At 44.4% G+C, this 15,221-nt stretch overlaps 1 protein-coding gene across 2 annotated transcripts in view; it reads right to left on the bottom strand.

The window, feature by feature from the left end:
• Positions 1–9,863: 9,863 nt before the first annotated feature.
• Positions 9,864–15,221, bottom strand: part of SHISAL1 (shisa like 1) — a 36,816-nt gene continuing 31,458 nt past the window's right edge. For both annotated transcript variants that reach the window (XM_056862801.1, XM_056862798.1), the window contains one exon: positions 9,864–9,972. In XM_056862801.1, the coding sequence (XP_056718779.1) occupies position 9,972 (1 nt within the window). In that variant the 3' untranslated portion in view covers positions 9,864–9,971. The remainder of the gene's footprint in view (positions 9,973–15,221) is intronic.

Raw genomic sequence — 15,221 nt, forward strand, 5'->3', positions numbered from 1 at the left:
TAGGATCTGACAGTCCCTGTCAAACCAGGCATTGGGGGTTATCCTTTCAGGCAACTTTCAGCGCAAACATAAGAACGGTCATGCTGGATCAGACCACGGCCCATCAAGTCCAGCAGTCTGTTCGCTCAGTGGCCAACCAGGTGCCTCCAGGTAGCCCACAAACAAGACAACTGCAGCAGCACCATCCTGCCTGTGTTTCACAGCACCTAATATAATAGGCATGCTCCTCTGATCATGGAGAGAATAGGTATGCATCACAACTAGTAGCCATTTTGACTAGTAGCCATGAATACTCCTCCAAGAACATGTCCACTCCCCTCTTAAAGACTTCCAAGTTGGCAACCATCACGCATCCTGGGGCAGGCAGTTCCACAATTTAACTCTGCGTTGTATGAAGAAATACTTTTATCTGTTTTGAATCTCTCACCCTCCATCTTCAGCAGATGACCCCACGTTCTGGTATTATGAGGGAGAAAATCTCCCTGTCCACTCTCCAAACCATGCATAATTATATAGACCTCTAACATGACTCCCCTTAACCGCCTTCTTTCCAAGCTAAACAGCCCTAAGCGTTTTAACCGCTCCTCATCGGGCAGTTGCTCTAGTCCCCAGATAATTTTGGTTGCTCTTTTCTGCACCTTATCCTAAGGGGGGGGGGTTGTGGCAGGCATCCCGAGCGGCTTGCTGGTCCAAAAATGCAAGCCATAAATGTAAATTTTTCAAAACCCTGTGAAACTGCTCCATTCAGTTTCACAGGGCTGTGCCACCACTTCGCTGGTGCATGTTTGTGCCAGCAAAACGGGCATTCCCAGGGTGAAAGAGCTCAGGGAGTTGACTAAAGTCAGCCCTGCCCCCAGGAACGCCCTCTTTGGCGCTGGGGAAATGCTGTTGCGGCGCCGTGGTGCTGCGATGTGGCACCCCAATGCTGGCATAAGTGACCCTGCGCCAGCATTAGTGCCCATTTAGCCGGTGCAATGGCCCTAACACAAGAGCAGGGGTAATGCCAGCTCCAAAGACCTTTTCTCCCCCCCTTGAGGATTGTTCTGTTTGTGTATCAAATGGACAGTTGCTTCATACACCACCTGAATTGTATTTGAGCCGCTAGTTTCCAGTTTTTACTTGGTGAATGGTGTAAAAAAAAAAAATCTTTTTAGTATTCTCAATTGGCTCCACAATTTGATGCCTGCCATCTAGTGCAGGAATGAGCACATAATACTATTCGTTACTTGCAAACTTCATAATCACTACATCAATCACAAGCCATTTTTCTGAAACTACAGACGCATGTCTTCTGCCCAGCTCAGATACTGCTTTTCAGAGCCCTGACTTTTTTCCAGCAGATACTAATACTACCTGACAGTTGCTTGTACAATTTTTTTTTACAAGGGTTCAGAGAAAATAACATTTGAAGCATGTACATAAATGTGCAAAAATAGTACAAAGATTCATTTCCCCATATGTTTGGAAAAGAGTATATGTAACTGCATGCGAAGGAGTTCTGGGTCTCTTGGCCCTGTTGCATTGGCTTCTGGGGGCCTTTCTAGTGTGCTTATGTGCAATCCAACCACAATTCGGGACGATAGCCTAGTAGGAGAAAAGGATGGTTACTGTTATTTATTTATAGTCTGCCTTACTTTGGCAAGAATGTACCATAAGGAAATGGTTCAGAAAGGTGTTTTGGTAAAGGGGTAGGAACTGTAGACTGTACTACTTTGTACTTATACTGCTGAACATATGCTCCTACTAAGTAATTTCGGCATGCTTTAACATGCAATGTTTAAACACTTACGCTTTTCATGCAGCAGCTACGCATTCATACAGGCAGAGCATCTGGTCAGGGCGAAGGATTGATCTACAGCAGGCAGGATTTGAAGCTCTTGGCTGCGTGAGTTTGCAGCGCCATTTGTTTCCCTTCTCCATAAAGCAGAGAGCCAGCTTCTGAATTCCTCCCCTTCACTTCTCTCTCTCATGCTACCAGAGCTCACTTAAAGCAAGAGTGAGTGACTGGCTACGCCTCTTGAAACCAATCTATAGGAAGGAGACTTATTGAACAAACTCGCTGAAAGTTGGATTTGGAGTGTGATGTTGCTTTGACATTTTTTTTATTAACGGTTGCTCAAAACATTAATTACAACCAGTGAGTGACGTGGGACAATAATCCACTTTTGAAATACAACATTTAATTTAAGGCCAGGTTAGTTATAATTCAGCTAAAGGGCTAATTTGTTTTATTATTACTCACCATTGGCAAACTGTTTTATTACAATATGGATTTTTCAACATATGCAAATATTTAGGCAATATGAAAATTTCAACCAGTTAGTATCTACTGAAGATCAACCTGTTCTGTATTGAAATTAAAAAAAAAATCAGTTACAACATACACAAACTAGAAGCATAAAACTGCTCATTAAAATGCACAATTCCCAAAGGGAAATAAACCTTTTGCAAAATACAGTGAGTCACACAAACCATTATCTAATACAAATTCTTTCATGAACACAAGCTTTTTAGAAAGATCGCTATGATGATTTCAACTGCACAATGAAAGTAGATTATTAAAAAAAACACACGCACACAATTCTAAAACATTGGAAGGAAATTGAATGAATATGTACAAAAAGCAATTCTCTTCAACGTAGATCTGTCAGGTGCATTATATTTTCTAAAAAAAAATGAAACATAATATTGCCTGGTGAATCTCTCTCTCTCTCTTTCTCTCTCCAGATTAGCATTCTTTTCAGGTCTGTGTTTATTCACACACAAAAATTAAAATACTGCATCTATGCAATCCAGTTCTGTGCCAAGGAAAGCTGAATTCTGTGTTTTGGATAATTTATGCAAAATGAGCAAATCACATATTTTCTCATACCATATAATTTCACTAGTATTATGCACTAAATATTTCATTATTTTTGGATAACTGGTTGTGGTAGTCATGGGGAGGGGAAATGGGTGGCTGTCCACTGAAGCTCTGTCCTGGCCACTCAAATTCTTATTTGGCCACTGGGTTCTGAGAGTTCAGCAGGGGGTTATAAGAGTTCTCAACAGTTTCTTCAGCAGCTGCCAGTGACATGGAGGTAGGAAAACTAATTTCATGTGATCAATGCAATGTGATCAATGAACTGTGATCAATGAAGCATTGCAGCAATACTTGGGAGGGCATGCTATATAAACTTGGCATAGAGTTGGCAATCTCTTGGTGCTCCATATTTTATACAGGTTGAGTATCCCTTATCCGGACTGCTTGGGGCCAGAAGTAGTCCGTATTTCGGATCTTTCGTACATTGGAATATTTTAGAATTTTTGCATATACATAATGAGATATCTTGGGGATGGGACCCAAATTCATTTATGTTTTGTATTTCCACTTTATGCACATAGCCTGAATGTAATGTTAAACAGTATTTTTAATAATTTTATGTACATTGAACCATCAGAAAGAAAAGGTGTAACTATCTCACCGCAATACCTGTTGCAGCTGTTAAACGATCAACAACAAACAAACAACGGCAGGCTTTCAGCCTCCACCTATGATGCAGTGTACACTGCATTTTGTTTTTTAGGTGAGAGGAAACTCTGAAAGCAGGCAGCAAAGATCTGCCTGCATGCTGGCTCGAAGGATCCGGTTTTCGGATCAGTCCAGATATGGGATGTCCGGATAAGGGATACTCTACCTGTAATGGTGTTGGTGGTTCAGCTACAATAGATTAACCAAGTCAAATCATGGATGGGCCTTTATAGGGTTGGGTGGTGGAGAAAATATGTTGATTAACAAGACCGACCCAGCATTCCCATACAGAAACAAACATCCAGGTGTGGCAGGTTCACCTGATGCAGGTAAGATGCAGCTTTTAATGCAACGGAGGATGCAGATCCACATGCAAGATTGCCTATTCCCAATGCTCAAGGAAGATGGATGCCAGGTAGGGCACTATGGAGAACATTACTACCAAATAATAAGTTGCCATGTACTGCCTTAATGTTGTCTGAGCTCTGAAGGATCGTTAATTGGCAAATATTTGGAAGGCGCAAGCATGAGCCGCGCCAGCAGAATTTAACTCACCAACCTGCAAGTGAAGTGTACCATAAATCTTTGATAATCTCCCTACGGACGGGAGTTGCCAAGCCCCTGGTTCACCAGCAGTACCTTACGTTTGCTAGGAGGATCACAAGCTGTGCAGACTTGCCCAGCCACAAGACCTTATGGCCTTTTATGCATGGCTGTTTCCCTCGCCATTGTCCTTCCCATTACTTCAGGTCTTTGTTTGGATTCTGCATGCCGTTTCCGACGGTCAGAGTTCGCCTCGCTCTCCCCCTGCTTTCCCCCGCATTTTCAGAGACCTGTTTTACCTCAAATTTGGAAAGGTGGGCAAAATACAGGGAAATGCAGGGGGAGGCGCCCTCTGATGGTCGGAAACGGCATGCATAACCAACACAAAGACCCGAGGGAAACAGCCATGCATAAAAGGCCTATGTCTTAATACTGTGAGTGTGAGGGGTTCATTAAAAAAATTAAAGGCTAAATCCCTGTTGTGATTGTGGGTAATGTAGATTTCTTATTGCCCCTCCCCATCCCCCCAATTTGGGCTCTGCACGTGAGCTGGCATAAGTCAGTGTTCAGATGCAAAGGGCAGGGCTGTTATGGTTATGTAAAAGGTGGGTTTTTTTTTAAAGTAGTAGGTTTTCGCTCCTCTGAATGACAAGATACATCTGTTAATTCTCTTTACTGAACACCTGTTAAAAGTACCTGAACCCTACTTACGCCAGCCCACATACAGAATTTTGTGTTTTAGACCTTTGTTTTTATTTGATTTGTTTTAACAATAAAGTATTTTTAAAAATACTCACCTTGATGGGCCAAGGGTTGGATTAAAAAAAAAAAAGTACCTGAACCCTCTCTTTCTCTGAATTTGGTACTACATGCAGGTGGGTTTTCTGATATAATGGTGGAAGTAGGTTTACTACTCTAGTGATGTGACCAGAACTAGCAGTATTCCACCTTTGTCTTCAATAGGGGAAGAAAGATAACAGAGCACCAAGACAACCCAGGTCAAACAGTTCCAACTTGTAAAGTATGCTCATGGGCAAACATTAATTGCATTAATTGTACAGGGAAATTATTTTTTAGAAAATGGAAAGATTCAACTAATGTTTTGAAAACTTCTTGTCTCTATTCATTGGAATGCTCTAGAACATTCCAGAGCAGGGGTGTCAAACATAAGGCCCGGGGGCCCATCTGGCCCCTTGAGAGCTCTTATCCAGCCCGAGAGCCAGCCAAGGAAGCCACCCCCCCAGTCCCGCTACGGGCTCACCTGCCAAGGCAGCCACCACCTCTCTCTCGATCTCGCCTGGCAAGGCATGGCCCAGCATGACCAAGTAACATTTACATCATATCTGGCTCTCGTAACAACTGAGTTCAACACCCCCGTTCTAGAAAAAGCAAAACAAAGGCTGCATTGAGGATTTATAAAACCATGAAGACATGACACATCCATTGGCCTATCAAGGTTAGTGCCCTGACCTGGATAGCCATAGGCTAGCCTGATCTCGTCAGATCTCAGAAACTAAGCAGGGTCGACCCTGGTTAGTAATGGATGGGAGACCGCCAAGGAATACCAGCTCACTATGTAAAGGAAGGCATTGGCAAACCACCTCTGAACGTCTCTTGCCTCGAAAACCCACCAGGGGTCCCCATAAGTCACCTGTGACTTGACAGGAAAAAAAAATCAAGGTTAGTACTTTCTACTCTGATAGGCAGTGGCTCTCCACAGTCCTTTAGATCATCAGCCTTTATAGCTGGAGATGCCAGAACTTGAACCTGGGACTTCTAGCAGATGCTTTGCCTCTGTGCCATGTCCTCACACCCTGAAAGGGTGGCGGTGTGTGTGACGGCAGAGAGTGAATAGAGAGTGAACAGTTGCAGTGCCTTCACAAATATCAAGAAAAACACAATTCCCTATAAAACATTTGTTGACTGAAAGCATCAGAAGCTTCCCTTGAAGATGGCCTACAGGCAGGGATAAAATGAAGGTCCCTAGAATCACCATCCCCCTGCTCCCCAACTGGGCCAAGAAAGACATGGCCCTTTCCCCTGGTTAGACAGCTGGGGGCTGCTGCTGGAAGTCGGCTGCCCGGGCCCTAGACCGGGCAGGCGTGAGAAGCTATTGCTGTGACTCAGTGGTCTGAATGGGGTGGGGGTCAGCAGAGGCAGCAGCATGAGCTTGCTTCTCCCCTCCTGCAGCATGGGGCCCAAGGCAGCTGCTCCTGTTGCCCATTGTTGCCCTGAATGAGTCCTAGATCTTTATGCATGGCCATTTCACTCGGGGTCACCCCTCCAATGACTTCAGGTCTTTGTTTGGATTATGCATGCTGTATCCGACTGTCAGAGGTCGCCTCGCTCTCCCCCTGCGTTTCCCCGCGTTTCCAAATTCGAGATAAAGCAGGTCCCTCGAAACTCGGGGAAATGCAGGGGGAGAGTGAGGCGACAACAAAGACCCGAAACTGTCGGAGGGGTGACGGCGAGTGAAAAGGCCATGCATAAAAGACCCTACTCTTTCCCCTGTGTCCTCAATCTGCTGGAATGGGGCCCTTGTAGTTTTCCAGGATGGACATTTGGCTCAGCTGTTGATGACAACCTGGCATCCATATTGTCATGCAAAAAATTATACCTTAGCAGAACCGGCCACAGTCATACATGGTTCGGTAACATTCCACACTTATCTAGGGTAACACTCTAGATGGGGCTGCCTTTGAAGAAAGCTCAGGACCCACAGTTAACCCGCAGTCCAGACACCCACCAGAGCGATCATATGAAGCTAGCATTATACCATGTTCACTGGCTTCCAGTTTGCTTCCAAGCTCTATACGGGGTGATGGTTTTGACCTCAAAGGCGATAAGAGGCTTAATCTCAGACTACTTGAAAGACTGCTTCCACCTGTATCAATATGTGAGGTTGGTCCAGGGGGTCTTCTTCTGATAACCAGCCTTAACAGAGGTTCAGCTGATGGAAACCCCCAAGAGGGCATTTTTTGGCTACTGCCCCAAATTCGGAACGCCCTGCCACAAGAGAACCGCTGCTTCCCTAATGGCTTTTCAGATAGGTGTGAAGACCCACCTTTTCTGGCCAACCCAAGTTAGACCAATGGGAAATGTTATGGCAAGGTGATTAGCAGAACCAGAATGTTATATTTTATTCTGTTTGTGGCCTTTTATCAACTTTTTTTTACTGTATATAACTGAATTTTTATTTTATTTTAGTGTCCTTTTCATTATATTTTATTGTGTTGTAACTCATCTTAGGCCCTGACCTGGATGGCCCAGGCTAGCCTGATCTCGTCAGATCTCAGAAGCTAAGCAGGGCCAGCCCTGGTTAGTATTTGGATGGGAGACCACCAAGGAAGTCCAGGGTTGCTGTGCAGAGGAAGGCACTGGCAAACCACCTCTATTAGTCTCTTGCCATGAAAACCCCAAAAGGAGCCGCCATGAGTCGGCTGCGACTTGACGGCACTTTACACACCCAATTCATCTTAGAGACATTTTGACAGGTGGTATACAAATAAGCCAGCGTGGTGTAGTGGTTAAGAGCAGCAGACTCTAATCTGGAGAACCGGGTTTGATTCCTCACTCCTCCACACGAAGCCTGCTGGGCTAGTCACAGATCTCTCAGAGCCCGTTCCTACCCTCAAAGCAATGTAAGGTAGGGTAGGGCGAGAGTGTGAAATTGGCCCGAAGTTACCTAGCAAGTTTCATAGTAGAGTAGGGATTTGAGTGTGGCTCTTCCAAATCCCAGCCGAGAACTCCTAACCACCACACCAAATCAGCTCTCAGTAACCAACAGCACAATCGTAAGCAGAGTTACATACTTTTAAGTACATTGAAACCTACGGCCTTAGAAGAGTGTACGTCTGTTTAGGATTGCATTGTATGTAACTATTTGGTAGTGAATCATTGGCAGTGATTGGTTGAGCTGCTTGTATCTCATGGCGAAACAGGGCAAAGGGATAGAAAAGGAGGGTCAAAAGGACTGTGTTTCTATAAAAGCAGGATATGGGGTGTTGAGAAAGTAATAGCTGGGAAAAGCAAGGGATGGGGAGAGTTTAATAAATGAGCATTGGAGAGGGAGTGTTTCGAGGAACAGGAGAAAGCCTGAGAGGAGGAGGAAAAGGAAGAATAAGAATAGGAAGATTAAAAATATGCAACAAAGAGAGAGACGCTCATGGCCAGGAGCAGCAGAAGAGAGGGAATCACAGGCCTTTTACGCATGGCTATTTCACTCGCGGTCGCCCCTCTGACAACTTCGGGTCTTTATGCTGATTACGCATGCCGTTTCTGACCGGCAGAGGTTGCCTCGCTCTCCCCCTGCGTTTCCCTGTGTTTTGCCCGTGTTTTCAGAGACCTGTTTTATCTCAAATTTGAAACCGTGGGCAAAACGCGGGGAAAGCGAGGCGACCTCTGATGGTCGGAATTGGCGTGCGTAATCAACACAAAGACCTGAAGTTGTCGGAGGGGTGACAGTGAGTGAAACAGTCATGCACAAAAGACCACACAATGCTTTCGAAGAGCCAGCCACTTTGGAGCCGCAAGTCTCTTGTTTCCAATTCAAGGTCCTTTGGTAGCTGAACTAGGGAAAAATCCCACACAAGCACAGTCTTACAGATACGCTGTACTCGACAAAAGGCTACTCTGAGTCAGCATAAGGTGGCTCTTTAAGTATCCTATTTTGGACCACTTAATATTCCAGAGATAACTTTCCTGGATCGCTTCACCTGTGCTTGCAGTCTCTGGTTCTTCATCTATTCCCTATTATTGATTATATTACTATATGGAAGCCATAAAGATAAGAGATGAAGTGAAATACCTTCCTTCATAAAGATGTTTCCAGAGGAAGTCCTGACACAACAACATGTTCTGCTGATACTGTTTTGTCAATTGACAACATTGTGTGCTTGGTCATACATAGAAATCTTTCAGTCCCGTCTCAAGCAGAGTTACACCCTTCTAAGTCCATGGAACTAGCTTGTCATGTCTTCAAACTATACTCTTTTCTATTAAAAAGTCAAGTCATTTCAGTAATACAGTAACTGACTGTTCTCATAATCTTTAGCGAGAGAATCACTGTTGTCCTCTTTGCAACATTATCGTTATTCTTCAGGGGAGGTAATTACTAGGCCAAGTTAATAGGCAAATGGTATCTTGTTATTAGGGAACTGGACTATTGGACTATTATTGCTTTATATTTTCATAAGTGTTATTCTCTATCCTTTCTTCAGGTAGAATCAAGGATTAAAATGATTGTGCTATCCTTTTTGTTCCCCATCTGTATGGGGCAACAGAGGCCACATTGGTATGTTCAGGAACATGAAATCAAAGCCTGCCATCTTGTCATGGATAAGATGGTACTATATTTTAATCTAGAACAATGCCATCCTCCCTTCTAGTTCAATTTGTGTAAAATAAAATAAAATAAAATAAAAAAGGATGAAAATTGTTATCCAGACTACTGCTCTGTATCGTATCGTGACATCATTCACTGGAGAATTTTGTGAAAAGTCGCATTTATTTCTTTTACGAGGCTAGGCTCAAATGGTAATTTAATGGATAGGGGAGGCAAAGAAAGAATATCTACCAAAGGTTCATACTGTAGTCCATGTCCAGCTCAGCTTGGATTCCCATTGGAGCAAATTGGTTCCACTGCTAAGAGTGTTCCCTCCAATATGCTTGTCTTTTTTCATACGAGTTGGTCGCTGTCTCAAAGGTATTGCTTGCAGGCTGGTTCCTCACTGAAATCTTTCCGTATTGCAAACCGACACAGTGTTGGTTCTCCCCACATGTTTAGACAAACTGCCATCTGGTTTGAGTTGTTTCCTTAGTCACCCAATCAAGTGGTGTCTTTTCCTCCCTTTGGAAGATGGTCTTCGTGGACTGTGATCTTGGCTCTCCCATCTCGAGGCACGTCAAAATATGTTTTTCTATAAAACATACAGAATATATCTTATACACACGTCAGTTCAACGGACAAGACTAAGGGTGTCATCATACACCTCCGACTGGCTTAGCATGGAAACTAAGTCCAACACCGGTGTAACTCCAAGATACACCACAGCATTTCTCAAAGATACACCAGTATATCTGAAGATAATTTATCGTAGGTAGCCATGTTGGTCTGCAGTAAAAGAGCAAGATCTGGCAGTAAAGAACAAGATTCCAGTCCATTAGCACCTTAAAAACCAACAAGACTGCCAAGGTATAAAGCTTTCGAGCACCAAATCTCCCTTCGTCAGATACCTGAAGAAGCACAAGTGCCAAGCTGGGCCAGGTTGGTGTAACTACAGCACAACTGGATAAATGGGAGGTTTCAGGGATGTGTTTGGAGTAGAATAGGGCTTATTTGGCGCCCAAAGCATCCTCATGTCCAAATGCCTCCCACTACACCCCAACCAGGTGAAGCTTATCACAGCCCTCCTAGGGACCACAAAACCCCCAGCCAGGACACTGATAGCTCAGGTGATCGGAGGGGTGAGAGGATGTGCTGCATGAGGCATCTCTCTGGCCTCATGTCACACATGCTCGAGTCAACCAAGCTGTAGCAATGGGACTGGCACTTTGCAGGAACAGCCAAGGGAGTAAACAACCATCTGTAGCATACATCTGATACTTCTCTGCTCAGATCCCTAACAGGTACAACACATTATGACATAAACATCCAAGAGGCCTCCGTTCCTCTAGCAGGGATGTACAGACAACAGACTCTACACAGGCAAACAAGGGGGGGGGCTCCCCAAGGGTGCAAATGCCTCCTGTTGCCCCATCACCCAGTTTAAATCTGGCATTAAAACCTGCAGTTTAAATCTGCAAGGCGAAAAAACGAGAATGCGGGAAAGTCCACTTTTGAGCTGCAGTCAAAGTGGAAAGCTGCTGCCCCCTCCCCGGGCATTAAATTCCCTTTCATTATAAGACTTTCCATCACAAAGCCAGCCTGGACAAAAGGCTACCATCCCCCAAGCTTCCCCTTCCCCACACCCTCCACTCTAATCCAGACATCTTCTGGAATACAAAGGACTATGGGCTGATTCATACGTGTGTATGCATCCTCTGAGTTTCTGGCAATTGAAGACTGATAGCTAAATATGTATATAGAAAACTATTTTGTCTGGGGCCATTCTGGAAGATACAGAATTGCTGTCTGGGGTGTTAGATTTGCAATGGCTCATTCATTTATGCAAGTCATTACCTGAAGATCCAGTCATGATGGCAAGCATGCGTGTGTGAATCAGCCCTATGATATTTACAGCAATGACGGTAACAGAATTCTGAACTCTTCTAGGAGTACGGGAATTATTGATGGCAATAGATTTAAACCACGAGCACAGTACAATGAAGACTGAGAACACAGAAAGAAACCATTACAATGGCACACATGATCAAAATAATAGCTGGAATTCACAGCAGGAAAAGTTGCCAATACGAGCCATGAGAAACACACACAACGAATGCACGAGATATTACAACTACTCTGGGATACAGCTATTTGAACACAGTGAGATGGCATTTGATGATGATTATCTTGGGACACAGAACTTAATGAAATGTTTAACGCTATAAATTAAAATGATAAAATAGCTGCTTGTGGTAGTCTGTATGGAGTAGAATTTTTTTTTTAAAAAAATACACCAATGTGAAAAGGCACATTGACTAGATGGATGATGCAGAATTCTCTCTGTAAAAAGTACAAAAGTAAAGAAGTAAAGAAAAAGTTGCCAATATGAGCCAAGAGAAACATACACAACGAACGCACGAGATATTACAACTACTGTGGGATAGTGCTATTTGAACACAGTGAGGTGGCATTTGATGATGATTATCTTGGAACACAGCTATAAATTAAAATGATAAAATAGCTGCTGGCGGTAGTCTGTATGGAATACAATTTTTTAAAAAATACACCCAAGAAAAAAGAGAACCCTTCATATATTTTTATGGACAATATGAAAAGGCACGTTGACTACATGGATGATGCAGAATTCTCTGTAAAAATACAAAAGTAAAGAAGTGTGAAAGGATTCTCAAAACAGCAGCAGCAGCAGAATACGTTTTTACACCCTGCTTTTCTCTACCTTAAGGAGTCTCACAGCAGCTTATGATCCCATTCTTTCCTCGGCCCACAACAGGTACCTTGTAAGGCAGGTAGGGCTGAGAGAGTTCTGAGAGAACTGTGACTGGCCCAAGGTCACCCAGCAGGCTTCATGTGGAGGAGTGGAGAATCGAACCTGGTTCTCCAGATTAGAGAACTTTGCTTTTAACCACCACACCACGCTGGCTCTCAAAACAGTCAACCAGGCCCAGAATTGCCCCAATGCCTGCCATATATGAAAATGTAAGAAATTATCACCTAGTTCCATGGATTTGCTGCTGTTCCTCATAAATGGACAATGCCTAGTAAGAAATCTAAATAAAGCCTTTTGCAAAAAAGGCAAGTCCTGGATTATGCCCTATACCACATCTTCAGCATGTGACAGCGCTTCAGCATGTGATTATCCGGTCCCCATGTTCAGCACCCCTGCCCAAGTGAGGCCTGCTGTAACAATCGCGCTAGCACCAGCAGCCTTTGGTAATGGCCTCCTCCTTTCTTCATTGACCATTCAACATCTTCCTCGCCCCAGTATCTCTCAAGGGAAATGTGTATTAAAGACTCATTAGATATTACCATTCTGAGGTACTTCTAAGAGTACAGTAGAGTATGTTAAAGTAAATAAGGCCCTCTAAATGTGAAGTTAGAAGGGCCCCGTGGTGCAGTGTGGTAAACTGCAGTCCTGCAGTCCAAGCTCTGCTCACGACCTGAGTTCGATCCCGACGGAAGTCTGTTTCAGGTAGCCGGCTCAAGGTTGACTCAGCCTTCCAACCTTTCGAGGTCGGTCAAATGAGGACCCAGCTTGCTGGGGGCAAAGTGTAGACGACTGGGGAAGGCACTGGCAAACCACCCCGTAAACATAGTCTGCCTAGTAAACGTCGGGATGTGGCGTCACCCCATGGGTCAGGAATGACCCGGTGCTTGCACCTTTACCTTTAAATGTAAAGTTGCACATGCCTTTTTGAATAATAATTTACTATTGGAGTTTTTGCCTGTTGCCTTCTAGTCCAAAATCTGCATTTTAAAGAAACTAACCCATCCCAAAGCTTGGCAGATTTTGGTGAACTTGTTATTTTCTCCCAGTGACCCTATAGCAGGGCAAAAGGATCCACTTCTCATTCTGTGCTGGGTGTGATGGTGTTTTGCTTATGGATACATAACTAACAGAATCCTGATTCAGATCACAGAACTATCACATGTTTTTCAGATTAAAGAAAGATAAATTCTAAATTTAGTCCTTCTACCTGCCACTAGAATAGCAGTGTAGTGCTAAAGTCACGGTCATGGTTGCCGAAATTAATTCTTCTTCTCCCTCTCTCCATAAAACTGGTATGGTGGAACTGAGAACACATGGCAGAGGCCAGATTCTTCCAGCTGTAATAATAGTTTGACTGCACACAAACAACGTCACTACAAACTAATAATTAAGGGGCCTGCTATAACCTAAAAAAAAATCAAAATAATTGTAAACACCTTTGCATTTCCATATTGCTTTCATGGTTTTTGAAAAGGAAACAAAGGAAGTGTGTCCCTTTATTTAAAAGTCTATTCCACGTTCTATAATGACACATTACAGGCATTTCCATTTTGAGTCTTAAAGGAGGCCTTGTTTTCAGAAGATTTGTTGCATAACGTAAAACATAAATGAGCAGAATGCTCAGTTACACCACAGATACCTCTTCCACATTCACTGCAAGCAGACACTAATAAGCATAGAATGAAAGAAGTCCAAAGGGGAGGTAGGTTTCACGTGTGAAAATGCTCAGACTTTCAAAGATTTCATTAGGCACCAAAAAACAACAAATTGTTCCAATTAAGTAACAGCAGAATGCACGTATAATACTTCTGATTGCAGAATTTCAAACAGATTCTCCTGAACTGATCGAAGATATGATTAAGGACTTAATCATAAAAGTCACAGTGTCTATTTATGCATGGCTGTTACCTCGCGGTCACCCCGCCGACTACTTCGGGGCTTAGCTTTGATTATGCTTGCATTTTCTGACTGTCAGAGGTCGCCTCTCTCCCACCGCATGCTTTCCCTGCGTTTTCCGGATGCTGGCTAAATACGAATCCAGAAAACACGGGGGGGGGGGGGAGTGTGCGGAAACTCACAGGGAGACACAGCACGCCACCCACTGATTTCCCTCACATGTATGTTGTCAACCCCCATAGCACAACTTGCACACCCTATGCCACAGGGGCAGCATGGTGAGAGATGGTGGTGGGAGGGGCGTCTCATGTCCAGGCAGAGCTGCCACTCGTGATGGACATTAGCCTTCTCCACCTTCCATCAGGTCCTGATCTGCAAGACCAGCCCTGCCCCACTATTGCCTGCTGGACAGCCAGCCAGGCATCCCTTTTGGGGGTTGTTGTGCTGGCCATCACAAGAGGGGGTTCCCAATGACCCTGAACTGGGAACAAACAGCCCTGGCTGACCACATTACACATTCACGTGCTGCCCACCATTCTTGCAATCAGAATGGCGTCTCCACTCAACTGCATCATCCATCTTGTATCTGAGAGGCCTCATGTTACACCCATGTGGTAGAGATGCTGTCAGCCCCTGCACCAGGGCAACGTGGGGCATCCTGGCGGCTCCCCAATGTCTTACTGTGGGAATCATCTGGATGCTCTTGAAACTTCATTGCAGGGTGCATGCCGCTCCAAGGGGTGGTCTTCTCAGGAGTCACTGGCTGGTGGTGTGTCCACCCTGAATGGCTGAAACACATGGGGGAGGTTGCAGCTGTAACACAGGAGGCTATGAGTATCGCATGTTACTGGGTGGCTGTGCCTCATGGCTGCACCGGTATGGGTGCTGGAGACTTTGTGCCATCTGTATAGGCCCAGGACAGGCTGGAACCTTCAGGGCCATGCATTTAAGAAGGATGCAGACAAGCTGTAAAGTGTCCAGAGGAGGGTAACAAAGATGGTGAGGGGTCTGGAGACCAAGTTAGGAGGAAAGGTTGAAGGAGCTGGGGTATATTTAGCCTGAAGAGGAGAAGACTGAGAGGGGATATGATAACCATGAAGGGTTATTATATAAAGGATGGTAAAGAGTTGTTTTCTGTTGCCCCAGAAGGTCAGACC

Source organism: Euleptes europaea, chromosome 17 (genome assembly GCF_029931775.1).
Source record: "Euleptes europaea isolate rEulEur1 chromosome 17, rEulEur1.hap1, whole genome shotgun sequence".
Classification (NCBI taxonomy): domain Eukaryota; kingdom Metazoa; phylum Chordata; class Lepidosauria; order Squamata; family Sphaerodactylidae; genus Euleptes; species Euleptes europaea.